Source organism: Podarcis cretensis, assembly GCF_951804945.1.
Source record: "Podarcis cretensis genome assembly, chromosome: 2".
NCBI lineage: Eukaryota > Metazoa > Chordata > Lepidosauria > Squamata > Lacertidae > Podarcis > Podarcis cretensis.
In genome coordinates, this window is record NC_137171.1 from 93,023,130 (window position 1) to 93,042,927 (window position 19,798).

Genomic DNA, 19,798 nt, shown 5'->3' on the forward strand with positions numbered 1-19,798 from the left:
CACAATGCAAGCAAGGTGGGAGATAAATTTGCTAAACAAAATATATCAACACAGGAATTATATTATTGGTTTGTCTAGAGCCAGTCGCCAAAATATTAGCTGCAGTATGTTCTGCAGAATCAAAGTTAGGATTGCTTTGAAAAGCAAGTCATCGCATCCTGCTTGCTAGACATCTTTCATTACCCAAGCAGTCTTTCAGCTATGATAGCCATTTAACAAGTAAATATAATCCTACAACACGTGTGGTGGTGGTGCTTCTTTAATGCTCAGCTCTCTCCACAGCATCACCAAATCTGCATGCCAGACAACTTGCAGAAACATTAACATTTATTTAGCACAAGTTCAGCATACACTGACAGACCTACAATTTTAAGATTGTGAGAAATTTTAGTCTCTGAATCTTAGAATCACAGAGTTGGAAGAGGCCACAAGGGCCATCGAGTCCAACCCCCTGCCAAGCAGGAAACACCATCAGAGCACTCCTGACATATGGTTGTCAAGCCTCTGCTTAAAGACCTCCAAAGAAGGAGACTCCACCACATCCCCAGGCAGCAAATTCCACTGTCAAACAGCTCTTACTGTCAGGAAGTTCTTCCTAATGTTTAGGTGGAATCTTCTTTCTTGTAGTTTGGAACCATTGCTCCGTGTCCGCTTCTCTGGAGCAGCAGAAAACAACCTTTCTCCCTCCTCTATGTGACATCCTTTTATATATTTGAACATGGCTATCATATCACCCCTTAACCTCCTCTTCTCCAGGCTAAACATGCCCTTACATGAGAAATGCTTATTCTTTTCTCATATGCATGTACCTACTCGACCCAAGATTTACAGTGCTTACAAGCCATAATTGTAAGCTTCTACATGTACCGTACTGCACCCCTCTTCCAGGGAGTTCCGGGTGGCACAAGGTTTTCCTGTGAAACGGCTCGAGCAAAGAGACTGACAACTTTCCCAAAACTACCAGGGGCTCAACAGATATTTTAACACTATTTATTTATAGAAGTACTTATATACAGAAATATAATGGCAGCATAAGCAACACATTAAATCGATAAACAGTGCAAAACAATCATTAAAATGACTGGCCGGTCAAAATAGCTTCAAACAGCTGTGCTGGCCAGTCAGCATAAAAAGGTCTTCCAAGAGTTGTCACTACACTACAGAACCATAGTATCCCTATATAGATTATTCACTAAAACAGTGCAAATGCATACCTAACTATCAGTCCATGTAAAGAATATGGTACTTGTCAGATCATAGTTTACTGTGCTCAAACTGAAAGCAGTTAGTACACAAATTTTGCTTAACCCTCAAGTTAGTTTAGGGCATTTGTAGTCCGGGGAACCACCATCTAGAGCAGTGATTCTCAACCTTGGGTCCCCAGATGTTTTAGGCCTACAACTCCCATGATCTCTAGCTTACAGGACCAGTGGTCAGGGATGATGGGAGTTGTAGGCCAAAAACATCTGGGGACCCAAGGTTGAGAAAGGCTGATCTAAAGCGATAATCCCTAGACAGATGTTGCACCTAAAGTCTCATCCAGTAGAACAAAGCAGTAAGTACAAGTTTCTGAAAGTTGTCCTATTGTTAGGCTACTGTAGTGTGTGTGTGTGTGTGTGTGTGTGTGTGTGTATAAGTAAATACATATGTATGGCATTTATACACTGCTTAAACCTAAGCATTTCTAAGTAGTATGCATAAAAACAAACCACAGAGAATAGCACAATCAAAATGCATTGTAAAACTGGACAAAAACCAAACACATGATCTAAACTTGGGAGGTAAAATATCTTTTCAGAGCTCTAGAAACATACATCCATAGCTTCCCACTACATTTGGAATATTCCAGTTTTCCACACCGACTATTGCTAGTATCAGAACAAAGATTATTGCTGTTGCAATATTAAATTATGCAATAACAAGCATGTAATTAAGTATCCAAAAGAGGAAATGTTGCTTTAATGAGTGACTTCCACTACTCTCAGAGCACCATATATAGCAGATTGCAACACACCACACCCTAATTCCAAACAGGCCAGCAGTAATAGACTCCTGGCACATGCATGTGGCCAAATAATCAGAGTTCGAAATTAGCAGGGTGCCAGCCACATTTTGCTCCTAAAGATTCTCCATTTGTGACCTCAAAAAGTCTAGGTGCCATTTTTTGCACCTAGCTAACACTCAAAGATTACTGAAATGTACGTGCTTTGAAGCCTCAAAGTATATGTTAAAGATAGACAATATGGTATGGAGTTTAACCATAAAGAGTACAGTGTTTTGAAAACTGAAGTATGGTACCAATATTTTTATTATAAACACCAAGTTAAACATGTATTAACAATTTCTGATAAAATGTGATATCTCTTATATGAATTGCATATTGGTTCATGCTTATAAAAATAATAAAAGTGTTGCTGCTCCCCACCCACCATGGTGACTAGACATTCTGTTTTGGCACCCACAAGCCAGGTCCCAGAAGCCATTTGGCTCCTAGCTTTCTATCCCAGTTTCTAACACTGCAAATACTACTTCCCTCCAGCTCTGTAGTCCCAAGGCTACTAGCAGTTGGCGCCAAGTGTTCACTCTGGGAGTGGAAAAGCAAGTTGTAGTGCAAAAAAGTTGTGAAGTATAAACAGCGACATCTGTTTTTTTAAAGATTGTAATTTCTTACATAAAGGTCTCTGCAACACTGTCCCAAGTAGGACTTGAGGGTAAGGATCAAGAAACCATTTTACTCAACTGGATTCAGCGGCACAATGCAGGAGTGTTCAATGATGCACACACACTGGTGTCAACATGGCTTTGCAATGTCCTCCCCTCCCCCATTTTATTCTCACAACCACCCTGTGAAGTAAGACAGTGACTGGCCCAAGTTTAGCCAGCAAGCCTCATGGCAGAATGGGCATTTAATGCTGGGCCTCTCCACGTCTAGCAGGACACCGATTATCACTGAAACACCTCGAGTCGTGACACAGTGATCTGTTTGGAGACCTAGAGATGTTATGGTCTATTTCATGTCCCTGTCTTTTCAGATGTGGGAGCAATATGCAAACATGCACTTGGTTCTTTAGACCCTGGATGCCTTCAGTTATAAAAAGACAAGCAGGATTATTGCATTCACAGTCAAAACATTATTTCAATTTAATGCGGCCCTTTCTGCTCACTGATAGCCTGTCAGAGTGACCATGCCCCTCTGACAGGAGATTTTAAACTAAAGCAAGCACAAAAAATGGCTGCTGATTAACACATGTTGCTTACAAAGCAAGGAGTGATGTTGAGGAGCCAGGTCAGCTGACTGACAGAGGCATAAACACACCAGTGTTTGATTTCAGCATTCATGAAAAGCTACACCACATAAACATCTTGCACTAGAGTCATCAATCCCCATCAGAAGTGGCCAATTAGACAATAAGCTGCACAACCTTTCACTATGGTCTTGTCACTCTTGGAAGCCTGAACTTTCACTTGTTTTTTTCACAGCAGCATAGAATTGTACAGCTGGAAGGGATCCCTGGGGTCAACTAGTCGCAACACCAGCAAAGCTGGAATCTCAACTAAAACATCCATCCAACCTCTGCTTAAAAATCTCCAAGGAAGGAATGACCGCTGGGAGGAGTGCAGAAAGAAGAAACATCATGGTGCATCTGCAGCAGCACAGCTGGACACCATCTTCTCTAGCTGCAATAAAACATGTCTCTCCTGCATCAGTCTCTACAGTTACAGCGGGTGCTGCAACCTTCCAGCAGCTTGACCTCACCCCCAAAGGTACATTCCTCCATTGTCTCCCGAGACAGACAGATGCCAACTAGTGTTACATCTGAACCCTAAACTTCAGCCACAATTAGTGGAAACAATCCAGCTCCATAGACTATGCCTTGACGTTGGCTTGTTTCTGCTACCTATAGTTAGCATAACTATAGCTTGTCCAGGTTTGGATGGCGCAGCAAGCTGTGGTTAGTTTGAAAATGTAAGCAAAAGCTTTCATATCCCTTCTCATGGTTGTGCCAGAGAAGGGGTTGGAAGGAGAAATGTGACGGCCACAGAAGGCAGAATCAGAATTCAAAATGACTGTAACAGATTGGAGAACTCGGCCCAAACTAACAAAATGAATTTCAATAGGGACAAATGTAAGGAAAAACCAGATGCGCAAATATAGGACGGGGGACACCTGGCTTACTAGCAGTACATGTGAAAAGGATCTAGGGGTCTTGGTGGACCACAATCTTAACATGAGTCAACAATGTGATGCAGCAGCAAAAAAAAGCTAACGCTATTCTAGAAGTATAGTGTCCAGATCAAGGGAAGTAACAGTATTACTCTATTCTGCCTTGATCAAACCACTTGGAGCACTGTATCCAATTCTGGGAACCATAATTTAAGAAGGATGTTGACAAGCTGAAACATATGCAGAGTAGGGCAACCAAGATCATCAAGGGTCTGGAAACTAAGCCTTATGAGGAACGCTTGAAGGAGCTGGTTATGTTTAGCCTGGAAAAGAGAGGAGATATGATAGCCATCTTCAAATATCTTAAGGGCTATCACGTGGAAGAGTAAGCATGCTTGTTTTCTCCTGCTCTGGAGGGTAGGACTCAAGCCAATAGCTTCATGTTACAAGAAAGGAGATTCTGACTAAACATTCGGAAAAACTTTCTGACAGTAAGAGCTGTTCAGCAGTGGAACAGACTCCCACAAAAAGTGGTGGACTCTACTTCCTTGGAAGTTTTAAAGCAGAGATTGGGTGGCCATCTGTCATGGATGCTTTAGCTGAGATTCCTGCATTGCAGGGGATTGGACTAGATGACCCTTGGGTACGTTCCAACTATTAAGTTTTTATGATTCTATGAGGCTTCTGAGGCTTATCCCCGTAACAGAAAGTCATGGTTTAGGGTTACATCATAACAAATCCAGTGTCTTCTTAGACACGCTAGTCAATCTGTATACGTCTCACCATGAAGTCGTAGTGACCCAAGTATTAATTGTTTGGATAAGCAGCAGATACAAAAACTGAATATCACAAGCTTCAGGTTGGGGGAAAAGACCCTCACCAGGGTTGCATGTGGCAAGCTACTATGGGGAAGCCAAGAGAAGCGGCAACTTCCCCCTCTTTGAAGCAAAATGTCACTATAATCAACAAGGGTGCATAGAGGCAGACAGGACGGTTTTTATTTTATTGCCCAAGAGATTTCTGGAGGCATTTGTGTGTTACACTGACAGCTGAAACCTGCAGCAGCAAGTCTACAGTGTCATTGCTACTTGTGACACAGCAGGAGGAGGTTGCTTCTACAAGAGCCACGTCATTACTTCCCTCATCACTTCTATTTCCATCCACAACTGCAGCATGTTCCGTCGTGCATAAGATATCCAGGGGCATTTAGAGCAGAGAAAGACCTCTCCTCTCCAAAGGCTTGTCACAGCATTTTCGATGCCAGGCTTCTCAATGCTAATCCTACAAACATCGAGTTGGGTAATTCCCCAAATGCCAAAAACTAACACAGGGTTCCGCAGTAGCCAGTCAACTACTACCAAGGATATTCAGAAAAGGTTAGGAGAGCAGATACAGCTCTGCTTTCTCCTATCGATTTTAAAATCAGTATGCTGATATTCATAGACTGGTATTAGCTTGTGTTTTTAAAAATGCACCCCAAGTTTGCTAAATCACAAAGAAGCCAGACTTCACTTTCATTAGATCACCGTTCATGAGTCATGCTATTATTACATCTGTCCAGAAAACAAGTAATGATCCAGTTTGGCCGATGACTGGGTAAGAGCCTACACCAAGCAATGACCAGCTTTTCTCCTAGAATTGAAAGATCTGGGAATCTAGCTCTCAAAACATTTAGTCCCAGTATGGAAGCATTTAGGCTAGCTTAGCTCCCTTGAAGTTGCTCAGGCAGGCACTTGCAATGATAATGCCCAGCTGAAAGTACTTTAAAAAAAAAAGTAATATATTCCCAGCCCACACACACTATCTTACTTTTACAGTGAAATCCTAAACATGCACACTCAGACACAAGCCCCATTGAATTCAATGAAACTTATCCACATGTAAGCTTGTAAAAGACTGCAGCCTTTAGCCATTTAAATTAAAGAGAATCAGCTTCCTTCCCTACTCAAGCTTCACATGTCACACAAACATCCCTGACCTTATTATTAATGGAATAATAATAATGCAGGTGGTTAATATGTTGTTCAAGTTCTGGTAACGTTAGTCAAGTCTTTTCGATTAGCCATTTTAATATTTAACTGAAATCCTTACTACCAGACTACCCATATATAACTGAGCTATCAGGCTGGCAAGTTATTAGCTTTCAATATTTTATACTTACCTTGGAAGGATAGGGAACTTTACTCTTGGCCAGCCTTCCTTAAACTTGTCCCTCCAGATGTTTTTGAGACTACAATTCCCATCATCCCTGACCACTGGTCCTGCTAGCTAGGGATCATGGGAGTTGTAGGCAATAGATCCCCAATACCAAGGTGAAGCACAGTGGATTGTACGCACCCAAGTTTTACTCAGGGTAGAGTCACTGAAATGAGCAGACCTAAGTTAGTCATTCTTTTAATGGGTCTACGGTATGACTTATGTTCAACCCTGTATTTTTTTAGGTGCTTATCAGTTGCAATCATCACAGAATAAAAGTTCCTATCATCACTTGCCTACAGTCCAAGTGACAGAAACACAAACTATTGAAGTTTAATACTGAAGCCGACAAAGCTCTTTTATTTCACGCAAGAACAAGTTTGCAAGAATACATATTTAATAGATTTCACCCAGTTAAGTCTAGAGATGTGTTAGATCCCAACCAAGCAGTAAGGTACACAATTTCAATTCAAAGAACCAATCCTTCCCCCACCCCTTCCACTGAATGGTACTTTTCTTTAACAGACTGAACTATTAATTTAAATTAAATTATTTACTTTTTAAATGCAAAAGGACATTACTTCTACGTAAGAAATTGACACTCCTTTAAATTGGGCTGGAAAGATATCCAGTTCTTTTGTCATCTAGGCACCTCGACTTCCAACAGTGGTTTCTATGATTTGGCAAGAGGGTATGATTCCCAGTATTCAACACATACCTGGCTTATTTTATCCCTGTTTAAGTTGTAATATGGCAACACTCTTTTGATGGATGGAAAAGAAGCAACTCTCTAGTTTTAAATATTTTATCCACTTTAGTTCAGTTTATAGGAAGAGGAACAGCAAAATTTTCCATAGGATCTGCTATACATTCAACCAGGTTCCCTTTCTGCGATTTGCATTGCCAGTAAGAACAAAAAATTTCTGCTTAAAGATATATCATCCAATAACAGCATGTTTTTAACAAATTCCACCACATGTGCCAAGTTAAAGCTAGCTTCCAATTTACCTGAAAGGTTTTGATAAAATATTTGTTTATGTTGTAGATCTAAATACTACCTTTAAAGGAAGTCATTGTATCTGAAGGGTGGCCAACCTGCAGTCCTCCAGATGTTGCAGTTGCCATGCAGCAACATCTGGAGGACCACTGGTTCCCCAGCCCTAGCACAGAGCAAGCAGCTACCAAGCAAGCACTCTACCAACATAGCCCTTTTGCTTCGCCATTCTAATTCCATAATTCGTTCATTCAAAGTCAACAACATAGCAGATGTGCCCTGCAGTCCTGAAAACAAGCAATACAAGGCAGTCAAGGACTCAAAAAACAGATATTAATGAAATGATGCATCAACCTCTTGGCCATATTTTGCGCATTTAGTGTTTGTTTTTGAATTAAGAAGTCTACAGGGCAAGCACGCCCTTTGGTAGCACTCAAGCACAAGAACACACATATCGTCTTTTGGGTGATGGTTCAGCACTTGCTTAAACTATCCCTATTCACAAAGCTTTGCTTTTATTTATTTGCTAATTGCCCCCCAAGACAACAGTATGGGTTGATTTCAACCTTATGTGGTCTGCTTCCCTCCAGCGCCGCCTAAGAATCCCCACGATCCATCAAGAAGTATAAAAATGTACAAAGCAAGCATGCATACATAGGAACTTGCATCAAGGCTATGATCTGTGCTAAGTGTTCCAAGTATGAACATAGTCTTAGTAGGTAGGCAAAAATTCACTAGTCCAGTATTATTTGCAATAATCTCAGTAGCTGATATACCATAAATCGGGTACGGGTCTGTCAGCAGACCAAGACTTAAATACACCCAGTTCCTAGCACACACATATCCCCAGTGGATAAGGAGAACATGGGTACGGCCATCTTCTGATTATATTATTCATCTCAGCTAAGGAGAGAGGATATCCCAATGCAGGTGCTGAACCTGGAAGCTTTGGAATACAGTGGTACCTTGGTTTAAGAACAACCCTGAACTATTCAGTTTACAAACTCTGCAAAACCGGAACCCGGTTTGCGAACTTTACCTCGGTCTAAGAATGGAATCCGAATGGTGGAAGGGCACCGGTGGCCGGAGGTCTCATTAGGGAAAGCGTGCCTCAGTTTAAGAACAGTTTTGGTTTAAGAAAGGACTTCTGGAACGAATTAAGTTCATAAACCGAGGTACCACTGTATTTAGAAGTCATCTCAAATGAGACCATCAGTATTATGAAGCATATGTCTACCACACAATGATGTTCTTTGAACTTAATGAACACAAAGCTTAAGTGCAAAATGTTGCTGTTGTTTATATACTGCCCTTTATCAAAAGATCTCAGGCTGGTTCACAAGAAGATATTTAAATCATTCTAGTTGCTTAGAAGTATTTACAGATGCAATCTTGTCAAGACTCAGACTCAAGACGTTTCCATGAAAAAATTGAAAAAATGCTAGGACTACTTCATCTATAGACCTAACCCCTACTAATTTGGGAATAAGCCCTACTAACTTCAACAGAACTCATTTCCAAGCAAACATGATAAGGATCCCACTCTTAATTTTCCAAACTATTCCTTGCTCACACTTTGTCATAAGCACTACTGTTAGAAAAGAAAAATGTAAGCAGTTTCAGATCTCATTTACAAGATCCCCTCAGAAGTTTCATTACTGTGTTTGAGGCAAGGTCTAAGCAACAAACAGGACAAAAATATCTACAAGCAAAGTACATTACACTCCAATGGTCTGCCAAGCCAGTACAGACCAGAAAGCATTTCCTAGGCCTGCAAGGAAGCTGTTTTGTTGTCTTTTAGAACCATAAGGTAAAGGTAAAGGTACCCCTGTCCTTACGGGCCAGTCGTGTCCGACTCTAGGGTTGCATGCTCATCTCGCTCTAGAGGCCATGAGCCGGCGCTGTCCGAAGACACTTCCGGGTCACATGGCCAGCATGACGAAGCTGCAGCTGGCGAGCCAGCACCAGCGCAGCACACGGAAATGCCGTTTACCTTCCCGCTATAAAGCGGTCCCTATTTATCTACTTGCACTTAAGGGTGCTTTCGAACTGCTAGGTGGGCAGGAGCTGGGACCGAACGATGGGAGCTCACCCCGCCGCGGGGATTCGAACCGCTAACCATATGATCGGCAAGTCCTAGGCACTGAGGTTTTACCCACAGCGCCACCCGCGTCCCTTTTTAGAACCATATTATGAACTAAATTTATCCAACAAACTGCCACCATTAAAACCTACAGAACTGACAGAAGCAGCTTGCTGCAGTAGGACTACCAAAGCCAAAACGATCAAGTGTAGTAAGTAGAGGCGAGTTTGCCCCTCAAAATAAGAGCACTGTTTTAGATTTACTCTAGCAAGACAATGCTGCATGTCCCTGATAATGGCACAAAACAATCAAGAAAATGTAGCATCTTGTTTGCTGGAAGTGATGCAATCAAGTCATTTAGAAAGACATCATCAAAGCTTTTTATGAGGCAACTTCAGCATAGATAAGCAAGTTAATGGCTAAACCGAGAGGCACATTCTGCAGCTGAGTCCATTGTGGAAGGTTTCTTGCCCCATCCCAAACAGCAACCTGACCCCACCTTCCTATTGTTAATGCACCAAGGGGGAAAAGCTACTTTGACCTACCAAGAGAATGAGCTGAATGTAATTCACCCAACTCTGCTCTCCCAAAGGGCAAACTCAAGACAGAGAGAGCCCCTTTATTCAGAGCAAAGTATTCAAAATGGATTGGTCCCGATTTTACCATAACTATCAGTATCTATAGATGGCATAAAGATATATATACACACACCAAAAACCCTGGAAGTGAAAATGATGCTTTACAACTAGAATACAAGTATGAAACGTCAGTTAAAAAGATCAGTATTCATCTATAAGGTAAAGGGACCCCTGACCATTAGGTCCAGTCGTGACCGACTCTGGGGTTGCGGCGCTCATCTCACTTTATTGGCCGAGGGAGCCGGCATACAGCTTCCAGGTCATTTGGCCAGCATGACTAAGCCACTTCTGGCGAACCAGAGCAGCGCACGGAAACACCATTTACCTTCCCGTCGGAGCGGTACCTATTTATCTACTTGCACTTTGACATGCTTTCAAACTGCTAGGTTGGCAGGAGCTGGGACCGAGCAACGGGAGCTCACCCCGTTATGGGGATTTGAACCACCAACCTTCTGATCGGCAAGTCCAAAGCTCTGTGGTATATAATATAATATAATCTATAAAATGTGCTAATTAAGATACCTTGAGGCAAATAAGTGTTCTTGTGTATGCAGTGTAAGTGAGCTTTTTTGTGTATAAGAATGGTGTCAATAAATAAAAAAGACAGACCTTCTACGGATATCCCTTGCCCTGGTTAATGAAACATAACCCTAATCAGTCATTACAGGGTTCCTAGTCTCAATCAAACTCACATGGATTACTTTAAGTACATGTAGTTGTCCAATAAAAGTAGTAACTTACATAAACAATTTAAAAACCATCACCAGGTTTAACTGATGGTAAAATGATACTCCCAAATACAAACAAAAGAAAAAGAAAGGAAAGACTGAAATCTCTGAAGAGTCTGGGAGAAGAGGTATGTCAACCTGGCACCGAAATGATGTTAATACTGGCATCAAGCAGGCCTTGCTGGGGAGGGCCCTCCATAGACACAGCCAAAAAGACAGTGCCACCACGTTCAAAACTTCTTTCAGAGGAAGTACCTGGAGAAGGGCCTCAGATGATATATGTTCGAGTATACCACAAACTGCTTAAGTGTTGCCCTTTAGAGGGTTTAATTGACAAGGTTTTTTTTACCCTTAAAGGTGCCCTAGAAATACCTTCAAACAAAATAGGTAACATTTATATTTTAAAAGTCTTGGAAGAGCTCAGACATACATAGGGTTTCTGGATAGCCTCCAAATATTGGCTAGGCCCATCCATACTTAAACTCATGTGGCACCTTAAGACCACTCTTGAGTGCACACTGGTCTTGTATTACTAATCTTGAGCAACATGCCCAACTGTTAACTTCCTCCAGAGAGAGAAAGGCCCAGGAAGTCATCTCCAAACCAAAGCAAAGTCAGGTAAAACCAGACAGGCCCTTGGTCCTCCCACATCACAGGCACCTACAAACACTGGAGAGAGAAAAGTGTTCTCCTTTAGGAAAGTCACACCCACAGAGAGTCAGGATTATAGCAGCTTCTGGGAGAAGAGTTGCAGCTTCTTCTTTTGCCCATCCCAAACAAGGCTTGCTATGCAAAGAGCTTCAGACCTGACTAAGACATGACTGGGCTGGGCTGGGCTAGGCAGGGTACCACCCACCACTCTCTAATGCAGCCCTCCTCCAGAACTCCTTTCATCCACGTTGAGTGTCTGGAGGCAACCAAGTGGGAAAAAGCATCACCTGGCTCAGCCCCACCCCAACCTCCACGGCTTGCCGAGGTCCGGGAAACAGCAGAATTCTAAGTCCCTAACCTAAACTCTTCTCCTGTCCCCTGGCTGTACAGTTGAACACGTGAGCGAGCTGCATGTCTGAATGCCACCCCACCCAGGAAAGAAAGTGGGAAAAGCCCCTTAGCCCTATCCTAAGGAGTTGGCGTGGCCTTTCCCCTCGCATGCTCCCCCAAAGTGCTGGGACTTTTAAGCACCCGCACGAGGCAGAACTCAATGGGCCGCAGGAGGCGGAGGGAAAGCCGAGGGCGGGGCCTTTAAAATGTCAATTTGGTGGTGGTGTTCTCCCACCCACCCCAAAAAACCACAACCCCACTCTACAACTAGTGGAAAAATTACTGTGCATGCATTTGACTGGGGCCAAGGAGGGGAGGAGCGAGAGCAGCCGCCCATCTCCAGCTCCAGCGGGTATCAAAGGAGAGGCGGGAGGGGACAAAGTAGGGACACCCCGGGGTGCGGAATCACGCATCTCACCGCGATGACGTTGACGAAGGTGGTCTTCCCCGAGTACTGCAGCCCGACCAGCGTCAGCTCCATCTCCTCCTTCCAGAACAGCGACCGGAACCAGTCCAGCAGCCGAGACAACAGCGCCAGCATGATGGGGGTGGGGGGTGCAGGCGGTGGCGGCAAAGGCAGAGGCAGCAACCAGGACGCTTCTCGTCTCCCTTCCCTCGCCCGCCTCGCCTCCGACGCTCCTTCTCGCGACGGCGCCTCGAGGCCGAATCCGGAGGCTGCTGCTGCTGCTGCTCCCGGTTCTCCTGCTTGCTGCTGCTGCTGCTGCTGCCTCCCGCTCCCCGCGCGACGTGGGTCATATGACGGGACTCGCCTCGGCGCGTCAGGGCAAGAGCGGGCTAGTTCCGGCAGCCGCGAGCCCGGGCGGCTCCACAGCGCCCCCTGCTGGCGGAGTGGCGCGGGAGGACCGGGAAAAGGAGCTTTTTCGGGAAGGAGCGATATACAGTACAGTGGTACCTCGGGTTACATACGCTTCAGGTTACAGACTCCGCTAGCCCAGAAATAGTGCTTCAGGTTAAGAACTTTGCTTCAGGATAAGAACAGAAATCGGGCTCCAGCGGTGCGGCGGCAGCAGGAGGCCCCATTAGCTAAAGTGGTGCTTCAGGTTAAGAACAGTTTCAGGTTAAGAACGGACCTCCGGAACGAATTAAGTACGTAACCAGAGGTACCACTGTATAGTATGTGCGGCTTACAGGCAGGAAAGCGGAGGAGAAGGGATGCAACCCTAGTTTTAAAGGTCCCTGCTACGCCGCTGTCCTCGACCAGGGAGACACCCGGACTAGTTTTCTCTGACGGCTCGTTAGGGGATTTAAAGCGAAATGATTGCAGGTCGTTTTAAAAGCGCCAGGAAACGCCGCTGAGAGCTTTGCTGCCCTTTAGTGTGCCGTGGTTTGCTTTTAATCATCTATCCGTTTATTTATACCCCGCCGTTTCCTTACCCGACGGGACTCGAGGCGGCTTACAGCGGGGTGCTGAAAATGAGAGCCGCTGAAAACGTGGGGGGGGGCGTATTTAAAAACCAATGAAACGTGAATAAAATTAAAACTCTCTCTGTGTGTACACACACACACACACACACACATATATATATATATATATATATATATATATATATATATATATATATATATATATATAATTATTATTTGTTATAAATGATACAAAGTATATAATACGAAGTGTATATAAAATCTATTAAAGGTAAAAGGTAAAGGTACCCCTGCCCGTACGGGCCAGTCTTGACAGACTCTGGGGTTGTGCGCCCATCTCACTTAAGAGGCCAGGGGCCAGCGCTGTCCGGAGACACTTCCGGGTCACGTGGCCAGCGTGACATCGCTGCTCTGGCGAGCCAGAGCCGCACACGGAAACGCCGTTTACCTTCCCACTGGTAAGCGGTCCCTATTTATCTACTTGCACCCGGAGGTGCTTTCGAACTGCTAGGTTGGCAGGCGCTGGGACCGAGCAGCGGGAGCGCACCCCGCCGCAGGGATTTGAACCGCCGACCTTTCGATCGGCAAGTCCTAGGCGCTGAGGCTTTAACCCACAGCGCCACCTGCGTCCCATAAAATCTATTAAAGGCATACAAATAGTTTCCACTAGAACAGCATGGCACCAGCCCTTTCATGAAAAGCAGTCAGTTCCCAAAAGCCTGTCAGGAAAATGTATTCACCTGCCAGAAGGGGGACAGCTAGGAGGGAGCCAGTTTAGCATCTCTTATAAATACTAGGGACACGGGTGGCACTGTGGTCTAAACCATTGAGCCTCTTAACAGAGTGAGCTCCCATTGCTCTGTCCCAGCTCCTGCCAACCTAGCAGTTCAAAAGCACAACAGTGCAAGTAGATAAATAGTGGCAGGAAGGTAAACAGCGTTTCTGTGCACTCTGGTTTTCATTATGGTGTTCCGTTACACCAGAAGCGGTTTAGTCAAGCTGGTCACATGACCCGGAAAGCTGTGTATGGCCAAATGCCGGCTCCCTCAGCCTGAAGTGAGATGAGCACCACATCCCATAGTCGCCTTTGACTGGACTTAACCATCCAGGGGTCCTCTACCTTTTTAATCTTTTTATAAATACTCTTATAAGCTAAATAAAACACCCAAGATTTGAAGAAGAACACAAGTAGGTTTTGATGGGTGGGTGCACAATGCATTCTGACATTTGTGTTGTAATGCGCATTTGTTTGATGCAAGAAATTTTCTGTCTGGTCCAGTAAAACTTTTGTTTGGGGCCTTAACTGGCAGCTGTGAAGAAGGGTTGGTGTCAGAAATCTCAGTATGCAAAAAGAATAGTTTGCATATTATTTCAATTAGTGGATGCAGGTTTAGAATTATCAGCTAGACGGTGTGATTGGCTGGGGATGGACTAGAAGGGCCAGGAAAAGAAAACCCGGGGAAGGAACAGAAGACCTGAGAGGCAAGCAGAGTGGCTAGGTGGCTGAAGACTTGTTGGAGATAGCTAAAGCACTTGCCTGAGGCTGAAGAGACAAGAGTCGAGCCTGTCTGCAGCATGAAACAGCTTAAAATGTCAGTCTTTGGTGGCTGGTAAGGGTTATCAGAGAAGATTTCCAGGGCAGTACAGCAGGACAACTCTAAATTCAACAGATCAGTAAAGAGTTGGGGGTGGGGTGGGAATAGATTCTAGCTGCTGGTGTTGGTGAAACTTAACAAAGGTGGAGAAAATAAAAGGGTAAAATAAGGTGTTGGTATTTAAAGAGATAGTAGCAAGTTAACAAAGCATGCACACATTTAAAATTGCAGTACTATTTTAAACATAGGAGGTTGCCTTAAACTGGCTTCATTAATTACAAACCCTGAGTTTAAAACACACTTCTTTAGAAGATGCCCAAAAAGCTCACCAGGGTTGCCTTCTGAGCAGTCAAACATAGGATTTCATAATCACATGCCATGACAGATCTCTGACCTTTGTAAAGTAATTTTTATTGAGATTCTTAAAACAAATAAAACATTTTTGGGGTTTTTTACAATTCCAGTTCCAGTGCCAAAGGTTTGCAATTGTTCTGCAGCGTTTTGTTGCACACACCTCTTTTGTGCAACCCAAGAAGTGAATGAAAGCATCCTAGTAGAAGAGCCTATGTTGTACCATGTGGCAGTGATGAAGGACAATGATAACTGGGGGGTGATTTTTGATGGGAACAAGAAGAAAAGAAAATGCTTTTCTTACATAAAAATACAATCAGAGTGGTGGCTCATAAACATCAGCCAGGCCAAACCTGTACAGTGGTACCTCAGGTTACATACGCTTCAGGTTATGGTACATACGCTTCAGGTTACAGACTCCGCTAACCCAGAAATAGTGCTTCAGGTTAAGAACTTTGCTTCAGGATGAGAACAGAAATCGTGCTCCAGCAGTGCAGCGGCAGCAGGAGGCCCCATTAGCTAAAGTGGTGCTTCAGGTTAAGAACAGTTTCAGGTTAAGAACAGACCTCCAGAACGAATTAAGTACTTAACCCGAGGTACCACTGTACAGTGGAACTTTGGTTCTCAAGCAGCTTAGCTGACAAACAAATCGACTCCCAAATGCCGAAAACCCAGAAATAAGTGTTGCAGTTATTGAATGTTTTGCAGAAGACGAATGTCCGACGTGGCTCCGCTTGAGTACAGGAAGCTCCTGCAGCCAATCAGAAGCTGCACCTTGCTTTTTGAACAGTTTCAAGAGTCAAACGGACTTCTGGAATGGATTAAGTTCGAGAACCAAGGTTCCACTGTACTGTATTCATGTTATTCCACTATATTGCTCTCCTTGAAAATGGCAACAGAGACTCATTGAGCCCAGTTCTAGGGAACAGTGCATTAACAATAGTAACAAACATATGTTTCTCTGATTCTGTCTTACTAGTACTCTCTGTACCATACTGTGACAGTCAAAAGTACAGTGAGTTTGTAGATAGTAATAATGTGTTTGGGCAACATAGCCTCAGACTGGGCAAGGATGGGTGTGTCTGCTCACACGTATAAAACAAGGGCAGGTGCTTTGTATCCGGTGAACATATTCCAGAATTGCCAAGTATTATCGTTAAAATAAGTTATGAAACTGCAATATGTAGCTTGGTGCAAATTTTACTGAAAAAGTCCCCAAGTGTGAAAGAAAACAGCAAATACTCAGAAGCAGATTGTCTAAAGAAGTAAAAGACAGGAAAGTAAAGGACCCCTGGACAGTTAAGTCCAGTCAGAGGCGACTATGGGGTTGCGGCATGTGGGAATATGGTCATTTGTCCATAAGAGCACGGGCAAAAGATGATTATTGCAAGGATGATTTCATAGCAGAAAGCATTGCTTGGAAGCATGATCAACGCGTGGAGAGCTCATGCCATCCAATGATTGGTCCACGTAAGCATAGCCTGATCAAATACGTGGTCTGGTGTGAGAACATGAGACTAATGTATTGTATTGTCTTTTATCTGCTGACTGAGGCAAAGCTTTTTCCTTGAATTTGTATCTTTTCGTGGACACACAATAAAGGCTGTGCTCCAGCAGCTTCGAGAGGAGAGCTGCGGCCAGACTTCTTCAACCCATCTTGGTGTGAGACTGATTATTTACGGATGGCGAGCGGGTTCTCGTCATTTGGTGCCCCGTGTGACTACCTTCGGACTACACGTTGTTTCTCATCGTCCAGCGCTCACCACACCTTTTTCATCCGCTTCGGATCCCAGTGAGTGCTCCCTGTCCTTCTGCCTTTGTGGGGCAGTCTCTTTCGGACTTCAACGGATTTCGGACTTCACGACGCTACGGTTCTCTCAGCACCCACCATGCCCGGCACGGGTTTCAGGTGCCATTCATCCTTCCTAGGATGCCTGGTGAGTGCTCCCTTGTTTCGCTCCTTTTCATCCTTCGTGGATCCCTACTCTCACTATCATGGGGCTGTCTCTTTCTGCACCACAGAAGAAGTTTTTTGATGAACTTAAATTTCTCTTGGCTAGTAACAACCTTGTTGTCCAGGATGCCGATCTCAAGGCACTCATAGAAGCCCTGGACACCCACTGCCCCTGGTATCCTCAAAATGGCACTTGGAATTTAAAAGACTGGGAAAAAATAGGGCAATTTTTCCAGAACCATCCTCAAATTGATGTCAAAGTGTTACATGCCTGGTGTAAAGTCTACAAAGCTATGTCAAGCTTAACTCCTGCAAATATTCTCCTGGCTACTGCATCGGCTTTTTCACCTACCCTCCCTCCTTCGTCTCTATATCTCACGTTGCCTTCTTCGGAACTACCAGTTTATGTCCCTCCAAAGCCCCCACCTCCTCTGCCCAAGGCATCTGGCACCGCTTCCACCCCACTTCAAGAGGCCCTTCGCGCCGCCGCTCCGTTGTTGGCCTTTGATTCTACAACTCCTAATCTCTTTCCTGTGATTGCTCCTGCCGCCCCGGGGGGAGGCCCAGCCCGGCACGAACGGTTTGATTTGAGATTCATAAAGGAAGCTTTGTCTTCTGTGCCTGATGATAAAAATGAGCGAGATGGCCGTTGGGGCAGCGTCAGACAGGATCCTACAGAGCCTTCTGGACAATTTGTCGATCGCTTGTATAACACCCTTAAGCGGCAAGTTCAAGACATGGCAGCCCAAGAAGTGATTGTTCGCCAGCTTGCGTTTGATAATGCGAATGAGGACTGTAAGCATGCACTACGCCCTTTGATGACAACTCCCAATATAGCCATTGCAGATATGCTTAAAGCCTGCCAGTCAGTGGGCACTGAGACGCATAAAGTTTGCCTGCTAGCCACGGCTTTGTCCACCACCGTGTCCCAGAATCCTGCCAAGGATAAAACCTGCTTTGGATGTGGCGAAGTGGGTCATTTTCATGCGCAGTGCAGATCTGCCACACAGCTATGTCACCCCAGCACAAAGTGCCCCATCTTTGATACAGGCCAGGACTGTCAATTTTATGAAGCACATCTTAGATCTCACACTGGCCACCCTGGGTATTTGGCAGAAGGGATTTTACGCCTGCTGAACTTCACTTCGTCTTCGCCCAAGGAGACACCAGCGCCTTGCAACCGTATTTTACGCTGTCTGCCTGTGGGAATCTGCCTTCTGACCTCAACCCGTCCTGCAGCTGGAGACATCGCCACATTGACGTGCCCTGGATGGAGTCACCTTCTACAGCTGTTCCAGTGTTTCCTGGCACGTTGAAAGGCCATCTTCGTCCCTACCGCGTGCTACAGTGACCACCACTTATCATTACAGTTTTGCTGCCTCTCTTGTTTGGGAACTGAGCCTGGCTTTGAAGGATGCCCTCGCTATACTGGCATCGCTTGGATTTTACCCCCCAGATCTCTTCTTCTTCTCTCCTCCCTCAGGAGTCCTGCCCCATGGTGTGTTCCCCTGAGCATGTACAGAAAGCTGTCTTGGAACTGTTGTGGACTCTTGGCAGGACAGGGGGTGAGGAGGTTTCAGTGTGTTCCAGTTGTTTCATTCTTGTGCTTTGGCATGGTTCCCGGACAGAAAGCAAGTTGCAATGTGGTTCTTTAGCAGGGCCTGAGAAGACAATGGGCTCTGTTCTCTACCTTGTTGCAATCTTTTAGTTACAGCAAGCGGAATATGCTTGGCTAGTGCCAGTTAGTTGCTGAGAAAAATGATTTTGAAATAACTGTCAGAAATAAGAGATGTAGCGCTTAAAATTTTTTATGTAATCCTTGCTTCCTAAGATGGAGTTTGTGCCTTGATTCATTTTCATTGTTGTATGTATATATCTGATCAATCGACTAATATCTCTGCTACTACTGATTATATGGAACAAATGATAGCCCATAATCCTTTGAATCCACCCGAAGGTTTTGATCCATGGAATGGTTGTTTTCTTGGCTACCTAATAGAACATAGTTAAGAAAAATATTATTGATTGTAATTGCATGTATTGTTGGTTTTATTATGGTGTTCTGCTTAAGGTTCTCTCTTATAATATAAATAAGAAAAGAGGGGATGTGGGAATATGGTCATTTGTCCATAAGAGCATGGGCAAAAGATTATTATTGCAAGGATGATTTCATAGCAGAAAGCATTGCTTGGAAGCATGATCAACGCGTGGAGAGCTCATGCCATCCAATGATTGGTCCACATAAGCATAGCCTGATCAAATACGTGGTCTGGTGTGAGAACATGAGACTAATGTATTGTATTGTCTTTTATCTGCTGACTGAGGCAAAGCTTTTTCCTTGAATTTGTATCTTTTCGTGGACACACAATAAAGGCTGTGCTCCAGCAGCTTCGAGAGGAGAGCTGCGGCCAGACTTCTTTAACCCATCTTGGCGTGAGACTGATTATTTACGGATGGCGAGCGGGTTCTCGTCAGCGGCACTCATCTCGTTCTTCAGGCCAAGGGATCTGGCTTTTGTCCATAGTCATGTGGTCAGCATGACTAAAACGCTTCTGTGCTCACTGTGCATCTGCCAGGACTGGAACTGGAAGAGCTAGAGATGCCACACAGGTTAAACACACTTGCTACCACCGCAAGAAAAGGTCTCTGAGAAGACAGTCAGATTAT

General features: G+C 44.4%; 1 protein-coding gene across 1 annotated transcript in view; it reads right to left on the reverse strand.

Annotated features, from left to right (window-relative positions):
* ARL8B (ARF like GTPase 8B) overlaps positions 1-12,564 on the reverse strand; it is a 28,194-nt gene extending 15,630 nt beyond the window's left edge. The window contains exon 1 of the mRNA XM_079964145.1: positions 12,264-12,564. Coding sequence (XP_079820271.1) covers positions 12,264-12,386 — 123 coding nt within the window. The 5' untranslated portion in view covers positions 12,387-12,564. The remainder of the gene's footprint in view (positions 1-12,263) is intronic.
* Positions 12,565-19,798: the final 7,234 nt, after the last annotated feature.